Source organism: Callorhinchus milii, unplaced genomic scaffold (assembly GCF_018977255.1).
Source record: "Callorhinchus milii isolate IMCB2004 unplaced genomic scaffold, IMCB_Cmil_1.0 Scaffold19, whole genome shotgun sequence".
Classification (NCBI taxonomy): domain Eukaryota; kingdom Metazoa; phylum Chordata; class Chondrichthyes; order Chimaeriformes; family Callorhinchidae; genus Callorhinchus; species Callorhinchus milii.
This window is the reverse complement of record NW_024704760.1, coordinates 7,502,888-7,522,424: the sequence shown is the minus strand read 5'-3', so window position 1 is coordinate 7,522,424 and position 19,537 is coordinate 7,502,888. Positions and strand designations below refer to the sequence as shown.

Genomic DNA, 19,537 nt, shown 5'->3' with positions numbered 1-19,537 from the left:
TGAGTTCAACTTCAGCTGTTTCCCATTTACTTCTGTTCAGTTGTATGGACCAAGCCTTTGGATGCGGATAAAGTAATGGTTTTGAGTGGCACAGTAGCCATGTGTTTTAGAACAAAGAAGTGGAGCAATTGTAAGCCTCCCCACCCCCACCTCACACACACACACACACTCGCTGAAAACACTTAACTAGGATTCTGTTGCAACATGTGAAAATTTTATTGTTTAAAACAAAATAAGTGGTTACTGATGTTTAGCTCGCGATTATCCTCACTGCTCCCGGGAGCAGTTACTTCAAAGTATGAATGCGCTGTTCTGTCCCACTGTTTTCCTCAATTTTTCTGAACTCTGCCCCCGATATTGAGCTCAACTGCCTCCCTGCAGTATCACAGTGAAAACTACTTGAGAAAAGACACCACTTATCAGGGGCAGATGTTTTGTTTAAAGCTTGCGCTCTAATTCCGCACTGAAAGAGCATAGTGGAAGCGGTTGCTAACAAGAATTATTTCCCATTACCTGCATTTCCCAGTGGGCACATTCACTCCCCACAGACACAGGCTGTAGAGATCAGGCATTACCCTACGCCTATCTTTCGATGATAAGTCGGAAGTCATTTCACATTGAAATGTATATGAGAAGTTCGCTCACAACTGCAACATGGCAGTTAAGAATAAATGAAGATTATACATTAACAGTTTACAACCAAAACTAACCACTACTCTACACAGATATCAAAGGTTTACATTAACGCAGCTGTACCACGGCACTAACTTCTGTTTTTTATTAGCACGTGTGTCAATTGGAAGAGACGATTTGCTCAGCTTCCAAATAACGCTTTAAGAAAAACATTCGTCATATCTCAAAGTGCTTCACAATTACTGTTACATGTTTATTCGCTTACCCACAAAACACACAGTCGCTGCACTTTATAGTGTATCCTGTGAAGCACTTTGGATGACCTCCCGATGTGAAAAGCGCAATACAAAATGTAGGCTTTATTATCAGGTATGCAAAGCTGCAGCTATTAAAGTCCCCTAAGCAGCCAGGAGTTTAATGATCAATGCTATCAATGGCAAGCCATGCGGTTTTAGCTTGTTAGCCTTGGGATGTCCTACCCGGCGATGGCCTCCCGACGTGAGAGGCGCTATACGAATGTAATTTGTTGTTGTTGTTGGTTAAACTCCAGCAGTACCTCAACGCACACTCTAGGGTCCCCAAGTCTTGGCTCTTGCCAATCTGCGCTTAATACTTTCTGGAATTAGGTGAGCAGGATGTGTCCATCCAGCAGGAGAGTGCGCATTCCATTACAACAATCTATCTGGAATTTCCACGCGTAGATGGGATACATGGAAATCTCAGCTTGGTTCGGATACTCTCTAACGACAACAAAATTACATTTGTACAGCGCCTTTCATGTCAGGAGGACGTCCCAAGGCGCCTGATGGTGATAGGATTCTGCATGTGTCAGACATTACTACATATAAATGATAATATAATAATAATAATATGGTCACTCAATCCACGACTGTTTGTGTGGGACGCTGCTGTGTGCAATTGGCTGTCGCGTTTCACCCACAAAATATATAGTCAATTCAGTTTATCATATATTCTGCGAGACGTTTCAAAGACGTGATAAGGCGGCTCACTCTGGGAAAGGCAGAAGTTTGAGGACATAAACCCAGGCCCCGCATTAAAACGGGGCACACTAAAAACAAAGGACAATGCTTCCAGGTTATCAGGTCATCAACAACGTCAGTTCCTGCACATTGAACGTACACACACAGGGCCAAGCGGTCACCACCAGGAACAGAGGAACAGGACGTTCCTGGATGCCACAGGTCCACTGTGCGGCTGGCTACGCTTTAGATGCAGGCCCACTCTGTGCTGAAGTGTGTTATAAAGGGGTCAGTCTGTATAAAGCCATCTCACTTAACACTTTACAAATCTTCTGTTTCATCTTACCACAATCCCGGAATTTCTCCTGGAGGCAACAGGTGTAGAAGGATAGGAGTTGAGGGATGAGCTGGCGTTCAAGTCTTCGGAGCTGAGGTTATCAGAGGTATCGCTGAGCCCACTGCTCACAGAACTGCTCTCGTCCCAGCTGCAACAACACAAGTGAACAGTAAGTTACAAAGAGTAAAAAAAAATCGACACTGCACGATATCAAGAAGCACAAAATAAATACACAATAACGTTGCAACATCTCGCAAAAAATTAATCAAGCGAGATACAGTAAAACTTGCATAATTCTGAGCTATATAAATCATAAAATAGCCTAAGTCTTACGTCTGCCCAATTCCCGTTCAAGAGTTTAAATTCTATGCAAGATTGACATAAATTATACTTTGCATAAGTCAGATTAAATGTATTGTCCCGACTGATAGAACTTATGTGAGGTTTACTGCACTCCAATGCAAACACTGAAGCTGTCAAACTGTATGTGGCACTAAATATTGCAGTGGACAACATAAAATGTAAACCAGTTAGCGTAGAATCTCTCGCTGGGTCTCCTAAATCACCGATAAATAACACAAACGTACAGTAAGCTGGGTGTGCAGTCATCAGTTTTGTTACCTAAAGTATATTTCAACTCCATCCAATGCTAGAGTGCTCTTTAGATGAGCAGTTTCCACTGCTACATTCAGCCACTGCTCTAAATGAACAGTAACCCACACCAATACTGTGTGTAAAAAAAGACGCAACTACTGGACATAAATATGTAACTGTATTAAGTAACAAGTCTTTCTCTGGAGACCCAGGTTTAAAAGCACATTGGACTCAATTTTCTTTTCCTGGTGTTGTTGCTAATCTTGCCATAAACCTTGCGGTATTACACACTCCGCAGATCATATTTCCACTGAGGTCCAAACTTGAGATTTTCCTCCCATTTGAGCAAACATTGCACTTTGGGCATTTTCAAGCGTACAAACCAACAGTGGAGACACTGGTGCCCATGACAAAAGACTAGTGGGTTTGCAGATGTGTGATGAGAAAGTACTATCCCCCCCTCCCCCCCCCCACCCCCCACCGAGACTTGATTTACTCTATTTAAGTAGCGTTTCAGAGTGTCAAAAAATTAATGTCAAAGAAGTATGTCTTCGGGTGGGAATTCGAAGCAGAGAGAGGCAAGGTGGACGGAGGAGGCAAGGTAGAGGGGTTTGGGGAAGGAAGGTCTAGGTGGAGATGGCAAAGTGGTTGGAAGCTCCACCACTGATGGTGGAGTGGGGTGGGACAAGTGTGGGAGAATGTTCTTCTCCATTTGGAACACATCCCTATCTGCCACTTGTGTGTCATTTTCTCCCCCTAAACTGCATTTGCCATAATTTTGCTCATTGGACACCCACAGTGCCAACCCTTCTCTTTTGCCAGTTGCCAACACACTCACTTTACAGTTGCAACAGTTTTTGTTTCTATTTGAAAGTAAATGGAAACAAATAATAATAATAATAATAATAATCCTTGCATTTTGATATAGCGCTTTTCACGTCGGGAGGACGTCCCAAAGCGCTTCACAGAATATACTGTAAAGTGAATTGACTGTATATTTGTGGGCGAACGCGGCAGCCAATTGCGCACAGCAATGTCCCACAAACAGTCGTAGATTGAAAATGACCAATTTATTATTGTTTTTGGGGTTTTTTGGAGGGATTATTGTTTTTTGTTTGGGGAAAAAAATACATACAATATGTTAAAACTGAAACTTTTCCATAGTCTCACCTCACCCTACCTCCGCAGACTCCCTCAACCTTCCCAACCCAGCCACTCCCTTCTATCATTGGACTTCACGTCCCCCCCACCCAATTCATACCATCGTCAGCGTGTGGGCTTCCAGTCATCATGCCCCCTCACCCCACCCTCTCCCTGGTACTGCATCCCAGAGTCCTTGACACTCCCTCCCTCCCTTCTTTCAAGACAGGTCTCAAAACCAACCTCTTCAACGGCATTTGTGGTCATCTTCCCGTCTCCCCCCCCACTCCCAACTACCAAGCTCGAGTGCCCAACCAGCACCGTGAGGCGCTTTGAGACGTCCTCCCAATATGAAAGGCGCTACTTAAATGTCAATTGTTATTGCTACAACTTTCCACAGCAGAAGTCCTGAGTATAATGAGAACTTGCATCCCCCCCTCCTCTATGTAGTATCCGTTAGGGATACAGTAATGAATTTTATAAGAAAAGGGATAGGTGGAAAACAAACGTGTTTAATCTGCACATTCCCCTACCCTCCCCTTTTACGATAATAAAATAAATCCTCGGGAGATTCATAAAGACCCTTAGTTTGAGCTGGAGGTTAAACTAGACCGTTGGAATTGCACACGATAAGTAGCCCTAAAGAAGCTTAAACTTGTAGATAGAAATAAGGAATGATCATGACAGTGCTACCTGCCCCCACCTCTGCTGGCAACTGTCAACATTAAGTGGGCAAAGCCAAAGATTTGCCTGCTTAAGGTGGCACGAACAGTCCAGCTACTGGTTTGCTACTGCTGTAATTACCTATCCCAATTACGTGCAACCAAACACTCTCGTTAAGTGAGCAAAAACTATTATGCTGTATGCCAACTCTCTCTCCCCCTCCCTCCCTCCCCCACCATCCATCCCAGCAACAGAGTATGTTAAATTACACTGGATTAGGAAGTGTTCGGTACTAAAACGTTTCCTGTTAAATTTATAGCACTTGTGGTAATATTGTAAATTTAAACCATACACTGTGCGCCAGTAATCAAGGCAGGCAACATTCTGTTTCAGAGGCAATGTTCTACAATGGAGAGAAGGGCAGGTATTGAACTGCGAAGAATCTTTCCCGATGAAATGTAAACTCTAATCTGTTGCTAGAAACAAAGGTTCACGCAGCAATACAATGTCCGCAGCATTAAAATAATAAATATCTTTTTACATCTGATGTAGTGGCCTTCAAATCAAAGCGCTTCACAGGGTTTATGTAAATGTCACCACGGAGTGGTTCCGAATTGCGATGCCGTTTAACAACAACAATAAATTGCATTTATATTGCGTGTTTCGCATCGGGAGGACGTTTAAACCAATCCTAGGATTTCTTACAACCAACCAGTGAAAAAAATGTCTTACAACCAGAGCACAATGAAGCTTCACAGCAATCGCATTCAGTGTAAACAGAAATGAAAATCTAATTGCTCGGGGACAGAATTAGAATGAAATCTATTTATATTTACAATCAAACAGCAAAGTTGCAAGACTGTGCGTTGTGTCCAGTGTAAGACTAAATCACCATCTCGTCTGTTGAAATTATAGGGAAGAGCAGGATTTATAGCAGCAGATGTCCTTAACCGTAGACAAGCCCCCGGAAAGACAGGATGGGCCTGGAGCCATTTGCGTGACAGCTGCACAGTGTACAGTTCATATAATTTTACAGCATACCTGATAACGATGCCCTTATTCTACTGTCTGTCATTTAAAAAAATGGGGGTTAAAAAAAGGTCAAAATTCTTTACGGTTCAATACTTAAGTAGGTCAGACATCGCTGAAGCAAGACAAGACTTGATTTTTTTTCTGGGAATAAAGTTGCAATTGAATTTGTTTCCCTAAATGAAATAATAAAAAAATGTAACTTGCAGCTAAGTTTCCTTGTCTTCGTTTAAGTAGGTAAACTGGATTAGACAGTGAAGGCCTGTTAGAGTAGACTGATCCAATACAATTCAATTTACATTTATATAGCGCCTTTCACGTCGGGAGGACATCTCAACGCCATTTATTTTTGCTAATGCAAATTTGTGAGCGTATGCTTGTGTATAGACATATACTTAATATATATTACCGTATCATAATACCAGTGGTTTGACCACCCAGTATAACACACTCATACTGACTCACGTGTGGTTCTGAGCTCCATTTACTCATTGTTAAAATATAACCACACTATTACCTGCATCATATCCTGTCTACACCACAGAAAGCAAATGGACAACTCCGCTTTAAATTGTCTGGACACTAAATGGCCCAAATCTGGCCAACGTCTACACACTCCAATGCAGGGAATATGGCCTAAAATCATAACCAGCGCTATAACGGGAGGGAGGGGGTGGGAGGGGGTGGGAGGAGGGGCAGTGGCTGGGCAGTGGTTCCGTGTTCAACAGCAACAACATCAACAACTTGCGTTTATATAGCGTCCGGGAGCTTGTACCCGCAGCAAGGCGGGTGAAGCCAAAATGGCCGACTTTCACGCCATCAGGTTGCTGCCGACATCACGAAGCACCGCTCAGAATACGACGTCAGCAACCCGGAAGTCGACCATTTTTCAGCGCGCGGAAGCCAAACTGGCTCGACTCCGGGGTGTCACGTCGCTGTTCCCGTTGTCAGGCAAGATGAACGTCTTGAAAGAAACATTGCCTGGAGGGGTTCAAGTGGATGCGCTCGCGAACTCCACCGTGGCAATTGCTACATGGGCAAACCATGGGTTAAAAGTGACAGCTCGCATTTCAACAGGACATCGTTGTTAGATTATTTTGCTTGGAAAGGTTTTCAAGAGAAGATGTGATTTTCTTTTAGCAGCATTGTTTCACAATTTCCTTTACAAATTAGTCTCAATTATCTGAATAATCACATGGTTCAGCAATCTGATGTGAATTATTGTACCACAGCATTAAGATCATATGGCAAATGCAAATTTCCTCTCGTTCCTTATATCCTCTTGTTCTCATGGCTGTTTTGGGGGCATTGCTGTACACCAACTGGTTGTTGCATTCGCCTACAAATTCAGTCACTTACACTCCTTCACAGCAAATCCTGTGAAGCGGTTTAAATGCCATCACACATCAACTAATCAATGTTGTGAAATTCTTTCTTGCTCAATACAAATGAGGGGAAGATTCTATCAGTTTTTCAATGCTTATGATTTAACAAAAGTTGAATGTCCTTTTTATTTTACAGTGATGTTTCTCTTCCAACATCCTCTCAGCAGGTCCTGAACATTGACCTTTCTTGTGACCTCAGATTGACGCTATGCATCTTCCCTCAAGATATTCCAGATGGTGTGTCACCAGCAGTTTGACCTGAAACACTTTACAGTAAAGTCACCATATTCAGAACACGCATAGTTCTCACTGGATAATAATCAAAATAATACTTTCATTTGGTATAGTGCCTTTCAGGTCAGGAGGTCATCGCCAAGTGCTTCACAGGATTGTACTGTACAGTTGAGTGACTGCGTTTTGTGGGCAAACATATATGGTGTGATGGAATATATAGAGAAATTATCCCAATTCTGATTTTAAACAGTCAGATTCTATTGAAATAATAAATAACCCTTGCATTTGATGTAGAACCTTATCTTGCTGTTGAGACACCTCAAAATGCTTCACAGGATATACCACATTTTTTAAAAAAACTTGCATTTGATAGGGCACCTTTCATGGGTCAAAGCATTTGAAAGGACTTTACTGCGAAGTGTAATGACTCTGTGTAGTTGTAGGCAAAATCAGTAGCCAACTTGTGCACAGCAGTGTGCCACAAACAGCCAGGATGTTTCATCCTACACGATCAGCTCAAAGTCCCAACTTGGGAGCCTAGACGATCAGCTCAAAGTCTGAACTTGGGGCTTGAACCCACAACCTTCTGACTCTTCTGACTCTCTCAAGTTATTAAAATACCGAAATACTTCACAGAGAAACTTTGCAATAAACGGACATAAGAATTTTCAGTTACAAGTTTGTCCGATTTGAAGCAATACATGGTATTTTCAATCAATCCTCCGTTATTCAAATCCTCTCACTAAGTGAGATTGATGTCATGAAATTTCTGCAGCCATTAAAAATCTTGCATGTTTCATGCTAATCACCAAGCCACTCGTCTCTGTCTCTAGACATGCTGTCTCTGGCACACTTTCAGTCACTTGTACAAGAATCTAATTTGCGAACAAGGCAATATATTAAAAGGATCTTGCATTGAGGTTTACTAAAAGTTCATCTTTAGGCAAAGGATGCAAGCTGGCTCCAAGGTGATGTGACTAATAATGAAGTACCAGAATCAAGCTGATCTGCTGGGGCATTTGGTTGCCCAGTTCCTACGCTAGGTGGATCTGTGGTACTCCATGGTACTGTTGACAACAGCCCAGCCCAGCTTGGCTCATCAACAGGCCTTGAAGAAGTGGACTGAGATCAAGGATTCTTCCCATTTGGCTCCTGCTAACCCTGCAAGCCAAAGCTCTAATGGGTAGGGTGGTCCGAGCTGAACAAGCGTAGATACGGAAGCTTGCCAGACAGTGTTTTTGACAGCAATCTGCTTTGTTTCAGCTGATTAAACTCTAGCAGTACCTCCTACGTGCACTCTGTGGTCCTTCAGCCACGACTGCCAATCTGTGCCTAATACTTTCCAGGAATAAGGTAAGCAGTTTGTGTCCCTCCAGGGATAGTGTGTGCACTCCTTTCAGACAAAGGGAAATTTCCATGTACATGTGAAACTCTTAATCTAGCTTGAATAAATTTATGTGTGGATGTCAGACACCTGCTCAGGAGGTGACAAACAATGATTCTGCTATTGTGATTTGACACCACCTTCCCCCCACCCCATTTACGATGATATTATTGTGCCAAACTTATACCAATTATCTTTGGGTTTGGCACACGAGATTACTCACAGCACTCTGATAGCATTGGCAAGAAACACATATTCTGAGCCCAACATTCCACTCCTAAGAGCATTTCTGCCTTAAAGATTTAACGTTGTGTAGAAATGCAGAAAGTTCTTCAATCCAGTCTTACTTTCAAACCCGGTTTGCTTTGTCTAAAAGTGCTTCACAGAATATATTGTAAAGTGGATTTACTGTGTATTTTTTGGGCGAAATACAGCAGCCAATTATACACAGCAAAGTCCCACAAACAGTGGTGGACTGAGTGTCCAACTTACTTTTTGGAGGGATTATTACCCATGGAAAGCGATTCACCAATCGACTAACAACCAGGTTCCTACTTATAGCTAGGTAAAATGAGGTGTGTGGAGTAAGGAAACTTGCCAAAGGTTTTGCCCTGCCCAAGAATCGGACCTGTGTCCTCTAGCTATGCTACGGGACTCCACAATTTTTAGAAAAATAAATTCTTTCAAATTATTGTATTGTATTTTAAGACAAATTGACCTTGGAGGCTAAGACTTGGCTGAATTTTGGGACCAGAGAAGCAAACTCAAGTCTTCTCATAAATTAGACAATGGCACTTTTTATTGGACTATCACATCCATTTAATACACTCATCAATGGAACCAGTATTAAACCATTTCAGAGGAAAAAGGAAGTGAGTAGGTCACGATAGGCAGGCAGACATTTGACCGAGAGATAATTCAAGCCAAACATGCATTTGGCATCTTTCACATAGCAGATATTTTTTAGCATTCTGGGACGCAAAATATTTTTTCCCATTTTGCCCACAAAATGCACAGTCAATCCACTTTATAATATATCCTGTGAGGCATTTTGAGGGGTCTCGACGACGTGATAAGGCGTTGTCTCAAATGCAAGGATTACCATTAATATTTTGTAATTTCTTTTAACTTGCGAGATGTTAAATGGGTCGTTTTGTACCGTTTCTGACATTGAGAGTGATTTTAGTGCCATTTGAAACAACACATGAGTTACTTATGAATTTCATTGGTGTTTGCTAACTGCAGGCTGGCTTTCTATACACAAAGCAGCACAAATAGTAGCTTATTTGGAATGGCAAATCAGAGCTCCAATGGTGTCAAAAACACATGTATATCTTTCAACGAGTTGCTTCATTGAGCTCATTCATTACGTGTCAAATACAGTTACACAAAGAACTTGCAGTGATGATGTGGACGTCCAAAACCAATATTCCCTAAAGAGTGGCTGGATTGATTAGAGGAAGGCACATGATGAGAGCCAAGTGCTCCTTGGAATTAAATGGTGAAAGGGGTTGATTTACATTGAATCTACAGGCAGTTTGATATAGAATTAAAATACTTATGAAAGGACAAATCGAACCTTTTTGAAATGAAATGGGAAAAAAACATCTTCTACTCATGGAAGCAGGATCTGGGTGTCAGTTTAGCTCAGTCGATCTCAGTTGCCACTCTCCCTCTGAGTCAAAGGTTGTAGGTTCAAGCCCGATATTGGGACTTTGAATTCAGTTGAGACTGACACTCCAATGCATTCTGTCATTTAGATAAGACATTAAACCGAGGTCCTCTGCCAGTTTAGACAAACATTAAAGAACCCATGGCACTATTCAAACAGAGAGAGACGTTTCTCTGAGTGCCTTTGCAATTAGGCTGCCACGTTCGCCTCCATAAAAACAGTCACTCCATTTTAAAGTAAATCCTGTGAAGCACCCAACATAAAAGGCGTTTTATCAAATGTGAGGATTATTATAACTTGGGCCACTGTGTAATTCCATGTATACTGTAGAACACCACATACTCACATACCACTATCCACATCAAGCTCCAGGGCAGAGGTAAGGATGGAGAAAATCAGAGGAGTGGGGGAAGAAAAAGGAAGTCAGAGAGACAGAAAGTCAGTGACAGAGATGGAAAGTTAGAGGAAACCAGAGAAAGAGGGAGAAATGGAGAGGACTGAGAAAAAAAATGAAAGCGAAAACTAGGGGAGGGAGAGAGAGAGAGGTCTGACACCGTATGGTATTACAGTCCTTATATCTCCGAATGCAAGAAGTATTTGATTATTTTTTTAAATCAAATTTGCATTTTGCGTGATGGCCTGTTATCCACACTGGTTAACCACAATTGGGCCGGTCAGTCCCAATTAGTGTGGATATCACGCTTTCTGCTACACATTAAAAGTTGTTAACGTGTGCAGCAATGAACCAGACCTTATGACTCACAAAAAAAAAGAAAATCACATGGTATAAAAATCACATTATAAAGCTATCAATTTGATAATTATTAAGTTAAAACCACCCGAATAAAAATAAATCGTAAAAACCAGGAACGTGTTTAATAGGAATTTAGTTCAAACAAAATAAAATCTCAGAACACTCGTGTTCTTCTCCCCCTTATGCATAAACAATAAATTTTAATTAAAAAAAATGTAACAAGAGACAGCTGACCTACTTTTCCTGGTCAATCCTGAGTTGTGATGTTTACATCGCCTGACAAGAGGGAAAGTGGGACAGGATTTGTGATGCACACACTCCTGACGAGACATCATTGTACTGACAGATACATTTTCCAGTATTACTCCGAAATGCACAAAGTTGTAGTTATATTCTGTCCAGAGAGAAACAGTCCCACAGCGATTGTTTTACCAAGGGATTAAAAAAANCACAAGTCTGAATGTGCTGATTTTACAGAGCAAAATGATCAGGATCGGAATATTTTAAGCAGGGCCGGGACTCAGGTTGAATATTGGGATAGAATAATTGCCGTGTTAGCACTCATGCAGAAGGTACTGTGTTTCACCTCGATGGGTACTTGGCTCCGAAACAAAAAACGTTAGGAAATTATTTGAGAGCTGTCACTAGTCTCTGGTGCACTGTCAGGAAGGTTCAGGGTCTGCAGTGAAGATGTCGGAAACGCCATGGAAATCCGGGGTTATCAGGTCACCTCATTTCCATTATTTCCTGTGTGTTGTGGATGCTAAAAAATGGCTGACCTCCACTGTTGCCAAATGACCACTGATATCACTTTGCCATGTTGATCATCTGCCCCGGAGGCCAACTGCAGGCCCACGGGGCAACCATCTTTGAAGGAAGCCTGTGTCACACCACAGGTCATCTTATAACAGAGCTCTCCCATGTATGGATACAATACTTTGAAGACATAATGGTAAATCATTGATGGAAGGAGTAGGATTTAGTTTGCTAGGTCAGGTCTACGGTGTTGAACTTTGGTAAAACGTAGAGTTTCAAAGGAGGAATGACGAATGCTTTGTGTTAATTAGGAAGAGACATTGCAAAGGTCTTCAACTAAGAGGGGGGAAAAACACATCAGATTGAAACTAGGTCAGTGCGAAGACAACACAGACGTTGATCTGAAGCCACACATATTATTGGTGTTGATCCAGAACTCAAGTGGAGATCATAGTCCAATCTCCCAGCAAAATATAATTAGAAATTTCATCATTCATAACTGGCTTGGCCTTCCCTGCAGAGAAAAGTGGGGGGCACTGCAGATGGACCCAATTCTTGTGGAATATGTGACTATTGCTGGCGATGTTCCATGATATAGTGATTCAAACAATTCTAGGTCTTAAAATCTGAGTACTTTCTGCTCCGTGTTCCCCTCAACAACAAAAAAAAAGGGTCCCTTAATCCATGACTGTCTGTGGGACACTGCTGTGCACAATTTGTTCACTTTTCACCCACAAAGTACAGTCAATTCAATTTAGAATATATTCAGTGAAGCGCTTTGAGACGTCTTTTGAGACATCTACCCCGCTCTGCCTTCCCCCCTTCCGCAACATCGCCCGGCTCCGACACTGTCTCACACCACAGGCTGCCGAAACTCTCATACACGCATTCATTACATCGAGGCTCGACTATATAAACTCACTGCTTGTCGGCCTCCCCAACTCCTCCCTCCGTAGACTGCAGATCATCCAGAACTCTGCAGCCCATGTCCTCTCCCGCACCAGGCTCTGTGACTCTATCACTCCCATCCTTGCCCAATTCCACTGGTCCTCACCCTCATAGGCCTCCATGGTCTTGCTCTCCCCTACCTCTGTGACCTCCTACCTCCCTACCATCCTGTTCGCTCCTTCCGCTCACAGGCCTGCTTCATGCCCCCCGCCTTGCTCGCCAACTATTGGCGGGCGGGCCTTCTGCCACTCTGCCTGCACCCTCTGGAACTGTAACCCGCAGTCCCTCCATCTCACCCCCTCCCTTGCCACTCTCTTCGACCGTGCTTTCGATCTCCCGGCTTCCCCCACTTTCCTCCACCCTCCCCCACCCGGAATCCCAGCTCGGGTCCATAACTCTGACTGTCCAGCACCTTGGGACGTCCTCCTGATGTGAAAGGCGCTACATAATTGCAATTTTGTTGTTGTTGTTGATAAGGCGCTATATCAAATGTAAGATTATTATTATGTTAAGCCATGTCGAATGAATGGCTTTATATATAATTTACCAGGTCCAAGTGTGTCTGTCTGCACCTGGTCAGACCTCCCTTTCTGGGATGTGATTCTACAGGTACAGGTTGCCCCTAGTGACTGTTGTTCATGTGTGAGCCCTGGCAGTGAGTGTTGGCAGAGCCACTGGACTGGAGAGGACATCATAGCCGAGCCTGACCTCTCCTCTCCCGGCTGCCACACACTCGTGCATAACTAGACCAGGAGAAAAAAACACGCCTTTCAATATGGAGAAGAGACCAGGAAGGAAGACTCATTTCGTACCAAAAAAACAATACTGCCTCACTTTCTAGTCAAACAAACACGGTTAAAAATGTAGCACAATATCAAGGGGAAAAGCAACTGGCCTCTTGAGATACGCAGGCCAATTAAAGAAACTAAGAATGAATTTACCTTAGTTTACATTTAGATAGATTAATTCAATAGTTTGATGCGCAAATCTCATTTAAATATATGGTATGCTGCATTACAGATATATATGCAATGGAGTCCTGTAGCTCAGTGGTTAGAGCACTCGACTCGCAAGTGAGAGACCTGGGTTCAATCCCCGGCAGGGCGAAACGTTGGGCAAGTTTCCTTACTCCACACATCTCTGTTTACCCAGCAGTAAGTGGGAACCCAGTTGTTATTCGATTGGCGGATCGCTTTTCCAGGGTAACAATTCCTTCCAAAAAAAGTAATAAATTGGTCACTTCAATCCACGACTGCTGTGTGCAATTGGCTGCCGCGTTTCGCCCAGAAATATTCAGTCAATTCACATTACAGAATATTCTGTGATGCGCTTTGAGACGTCTCAAAGACATGATAAGGCGCTATATCAAATGTAGGGATTATTATTATTAAATTATAAAACATACATTTTTGTAGTGTGGAAATCGCGTACATTTTGACTTGAAACAATTCAGATTGAAAGAACATGAATTTGTCCTATTTCGCAGGTTGCATAATTCAGCTTCTCATTCACTGTTTGTCAATTCAATTTTCAGTTCATCAAAGGAGAGGAGAGGCACTGAGCAAAGTCACTTAGGGAACACACAACCCTTTGGGAGTGGACGGAAATCACATCACCCTCTTCGGTTCCACAAATTAACGCCCACATCCGAGACACACTTCTACTTTCCGCTGTAGATGATGTACACTAAATAATGGTCAGAATTAAACAACTCCTGCAACTTCATTAGGAGATACAGTCCATTAAGGACAATCAAGCTTTTGTAATACCTTTGAGCGTTGCAACAACCTTTTGTAGAAAACTGATACACAACCACGCACGCACGCGCGCACACACACACACAAAACGCTCATGCACTCGCACAAACAGATTTAAATTACAATTCTATAGACAACGGAAAATCATGTCAAGTTCCAAGCTGTTACTGAGAAATCAACTTTAGTGACGAGATTCTGTAGCGCACACTTCCCTGATCAATTGTGTTGATGTTCAAGCACGAACCCATTTACAAGGTTTGCGAGGCGAGTGCTCTAACCACTGAGCTACAGGACACCAAGAGGATACAGTATATGAGTAATTAGAGACATGACAAGTGTAGTATGCTTTGAAAAACTAGGCAACTTTGGATCTAAGGTTCCCAAAGCTTCATTGTGATGATAGACTAATCCATACAGAAATTAACAGCTATCAACGTTACCATAATTGTGGCATGCGACTAACCAGATGGTAAAAGGAAGACTAGATGGAGCTTAATCTTTTTTCGTCAAGCAGTTCCACAGTATTTGCCATAAAGTGCAGTGATGGTGTATTTTGATCTAATCGAGAAGATTGCATGAACAGTCCTGTATGCCTGCTCGCTGACCCGAGTACAATCAATGATCTAATACATCTAGAACTTCCAGCACAATTACAACTTCTGGTTCTAGTACAACTGTTGAGCCCTGAAATTTCAGTACTCAGTTGTGAAAAACATTGACAGCATTAACTATGAAAGGGGAATTTCTCTCTCTCTCACCCCATTGAACAACAATTATATAGCGGCTTTCACGTAGAGAGGACGTCTCAATGCACTTCACAGTATCAGTTGGAACCTAAGCTGGGGGAAGGAGAACAGCAACAACAACAACAAAATTACATTTATAGAGCGCCTTTCACGTCGGGAGGACGTCCCAAAGCGCTGAGCAGTCAGGTGTCGGGGCTCGAGCATGGGGGAGGAGTGGTGTAGGGGTGAGGGAAGGCAGAGAGGTGGGAGGGTGACCAAAGGCACGGTCGAAGAGAAGGGTCTTGAAGGAGACAAGAGAGGAAATGAGGTGAAGAGATTGTGGGATGGAGTTCCAGAGTGTGGGGGCAGAGAGACTGAAAGCCCGGACGGGTTGGGTGGGAGACATGGAGCAGGCCGGAGCCCGCTGAAAGAGGGAGCGGGCAGGTTGGTAGGGAGTCAGCAGGTCAGAGAGGTAGGAGGGGGCAAGGCAAGGAGGACAGAGAAGTGACCAAAGGAAAGTTGTTGAGGCAGGTTTTAAAGTTAGGAGGGAGAGGGGCGAGACGAGGTGGGGAAGGGACTCCAGAAAGTGGAGGTAGCACGGCAGAAAGCTCGTCCACCAAAGGTTGGACCAGGGACATGAAGCAGGCCGAGTGGGGGGGGGGGGGGGTTTGTGGGTGTGGACGTGGGGGTGGACGTGAAGGCCGCTATATAATTGCAAGCTGTTGTTGGATGGGGTGGTAGGGATTGAACCTGATATTCCCCGAAGTACAGAGAATAAATATTAAATGTAGCATTGGCAATTTCCCACTTAAATTAAACACAGATCACGCTATAAAGCCACAGGTACACTCACAAACCAGCAACAAACTAATAGCACGAGGTTTATTTAAAAAATAATTAAGCAATTGGAGGTGGGCAGCCAATCCGTTGAGTCAGCTTCTTGAATCAATTCAAAAGACCCGTGTCTAACTCCGGAGTTTCTGTGATTAACTGCAGTTAATGCTGATTTAATGAAAACAGTGTGAAACGTGCTATTTCCTCTTACTTTTATTAATTGCATCTACGTGGGAAATCGTGGGTCAATGTTTCACGGAATTATAATCTCACTGCATTTTCACCGGGCACTTGTGAAGATAATTGTGACTTGGTAAAGCAACAGGAAGAATGATATACACACTCACTTCGAAAAAAAAAATGCATGGGACATTTACTGGCAGAAAAATACTTTGTGAATATAATTTATACTGACAAGTTACAAGGAAATCTGGAAGTTATTAGCTCAGGCTTTGAATTGTACCGGTGTCTAATGCCAGCTATTTGATGCATTTCTCAATTTAATTTCACTACATTTCAGGAAACTCTAAAGCAATTTATAGCATGAATTTAGCACTTGAAACCTTTGGAAAAACACAGCAAAATTGCGAGACTTTGTTTGCGACTTTAGAGCATTCAAACTCTGCTATCTGTTTGGCTCTCATTTATTCAGTTTCCATTCATATTTCTTCATTTAGCCTTATATATATATAGAGAGAGAGAAATATCTATATATATAATAGCTTGCACTTTGTTTAGCCCCCTTCACGTGGATAGTCTTGGAGCGTTCAACACTGTCAATGTTAACAGGGAAGGGAGGTGATCTTTGGCACAGTCATAGAGGAAGGTCTTTGGGAGATCTGAATGAAAATATTTACATGGATATTCTATAATACATTAGATAAAAATACAATTAACATATATTTGTCAAAGCGATACAGTCACTACACTTTACAGTAAAATTCTGTGAAGCGCAAGGATAATTAATTATTCACATGAATGCACAAACACACACCGAAGAATAATTTGCATTGATCAGTGGAAAATCTAAATTCCAAGATTTTCACAGACTGTACAATAATAATCCTTGCATTTGATATAGCGCCTTATCATATCTTCAAAATGTCTCAAAGCACTTCACAGAATGTACTATAAAGTGAATTGACTGTATATTTTGTGTGTGAAACACATAGCACAGAAACAGGCCAAATCGGTCTAACTAATCTGTGCCGGCGTTTGTACACCACATGAATCTCCACCCATTGCTTATTCCCTCCCTTACTCTTCTATTTCCTTCTCCCACTTGTGTATAACGAGCTTCCTCTTAAACGTACCCAACTGTTTGAACCACCATTTCGAGCAGCGAATTACAATACAAAATGACATTTGTATAGCGCCTTTCACATCGGGAGGATGTTGCAAAGTGCTGGGATGTGAGTTCCACATTCTCACTATCTTCCGTGTGAAGAAGTTCCTCCAAAATTCTCTTTTAGAGCCCCCGTCGCTACAAATGGAATTTGATCATCTTTATTAATAAAAATATATATTTTTTGAATTTTCATAAAGATATTTGGGAAAATCAATGAAAATATTTCACAAAAAAATTCCCCTTCTCTCTCCATCCCCTAGTACGATTCGCCCAAAAAATACAGTCAATTCACTTGACAGTATATTCTGTGAAGCACTTTGAGACGTCTTGAAGATGTGAAAAGGATCAATATATACCATATCAAATGCAAGGCTTATTATTACAACCATACAGTGCTCCTGAATACAGCCACTGCAAAAAAAACTATGAAGCATAAAATTATGAATGTTTAGCGAACAATCATTTGATGATTTATTAAGAATAAGCCAATAATTGACATCTATTCACTGCAGTATTTTTCCCTGATTACAGCTTTTCCCAACTTGAAGCAGCATTGGCCCCTCAAACACCGTATATTGCATTTCAGCCTAAAAAGTACTGGGATTATTAGTGATCCTGCAACAATTAGAATTTCAGGATTATTAACAGCAGCACAAATTAAAGCCAGACTATGGGAACCATCGGTAAACATGTTTCATTTGAATATTGCACTTCAAACCAATTCTAAATCATTTCTTCTTCCTCAAATCTTCCAAACTCATGGGGAAGTGGCTAACAGAACACAACATGAACTCTTTCACAACTGAGATGCAAGTTCTGCACTGTACAAAGCTGATGAGAAGCCGGGTTAAAGGAGAGTAATTGAGTGGGCTGATACACTGGATTTTGGAGAGAAAAAATGAAGTGAAACTCATCTTCAAATTAATGCCACGATTCATTACAATGTCAGACCTGAGAGGTTTCTATAAATAAAAACAGCAAATCTACTTGTGTATGACAGGTATTTCTAGTGTAGCAGTTCTGAAATGTTGCTTATGACTGGACTTGCACTATTTTCTTCACATTTCAGACCACGCAGAATTTGGTCAATTCCTCAATTCAGCCTTGAAGCCAGTTTTCCGTAGGGTCGTTAAGAGCGCGAGAAAGTGTGACAGGTTCACAGAGATAGGTAGAGAGAGTCAGAAAGAGAAAGACAGAATGGAAGAGCGAGAGATGATCAGAGAGAGATGACACAGTGTGATACTATAGTGCCAGTATAACACCTGATGGGACATGGATTTGCGCTGATGTTTGGATTTGTACCGTAGCCGATTTGTAATTTGCATGTGGTTCAATTATCCACACTTTTTGCTTATCCACAATGAGGTCGGTCCCAATAATTGTTTCTCTAAAAAAAAATTACACTCCAGAGGCAGGTTGTTGCCTCTGGCAAAAAAAAGGGGATGGAATTAGAAAGCTGACAGCAACTCATTCACTCCAAGTGAACGTGAAGAAAAGCCATCACTCATCCTGACTGGGTAACAAACCCCAAAACGCACTCTCTTAAAACATAAATACATTTCTCCATTAATGTTATTTTATGATGGCATCTCCACTCCAACAACTGAGGTAAACCGCAACTAGACTTATATACCTCTCTGCACGACCGAAATAGTTAGTTGCGAACCAGACACAAATGCTAAGCTACCTTTGAAGTGGTTCACTTATTGCAACTTGAGGTCCCCAAGCTCAACAACTGAGTATTGGGCAGACTGCTCCACTCTGATACCATTAAACCCATTGAAGTAATTACCATCTTCTAAAGTGCCATCTTCAGAACTGAACCAATGACAAGGACCTGAAACGTTGACCCACTTTCCTTTCGCCATAGATGCTGCCTGACCTGCTGAGTATTCCCATTGATCTCTCTTTTTTGTTCCTTGAATATATTATTTAGCGAGTTGGACACTCACATTTGCTGTGCATTTCTGGTTAAAAAGAAAATTAGGGAACTGATTGAAACAATAGGGAGAAATTTAAAATTGCAAAATTGTATTCACTAACTGGAACTTAGTTTAAAAAAAAGTAACGATAGAAGTAATACATAACTTTAGCTTTCAAGAGGGAACTAGATAAAACCAAAAAAGAGTCAGTTATAGGGGTATGGGGGTAAAAGCAGGTAAATGGAACTGAAAGGAATGCCCTTAAAACAGTCAGGTTAGACTCCAGCAGTTACCCCAACGCACACTCTGGGGTCCCTGAGCCTTGGCTTCCGCCAACCTGTGCCTAATACTTTCCGGAATTAGGTAAGCAGGATGTTTATCCTTCCTGAGAGAGAGTGCGCATTCCATTCCAACAATCTATCTCCGGGGTTTCCAGGTGTAG

The 19,537-nt window shown here is 42.1% G+C and overlaps 1 protein-coding gene across 7 annotated transcripts in view; it reads right to left on the bottom strand.

Moving 5' to 3' along the window:
* LOC103179107 (neuron navigator 1) overlaps positions 1 to 19,537 on the bottom strand; it is a 183,081-nt gene that overhangs the window by 80,793 nt on the left and 82,751 nt on the right. For all 7 annotated transcript variants that reach the window (XM_042342049.1, XM_042342048.1, XM_042342045.1 and 4 more), the window contains one exon: positions 1,960 to 2,098. In XM_042342049.1, coding sequence (XP_042197983.1) covers positions 1,960 to 2,098 — 139 coding nt within the window. The remainder of the gene's footprint in view (positions 1 to 1,959; positions 2,099 to 19,537) is intronic.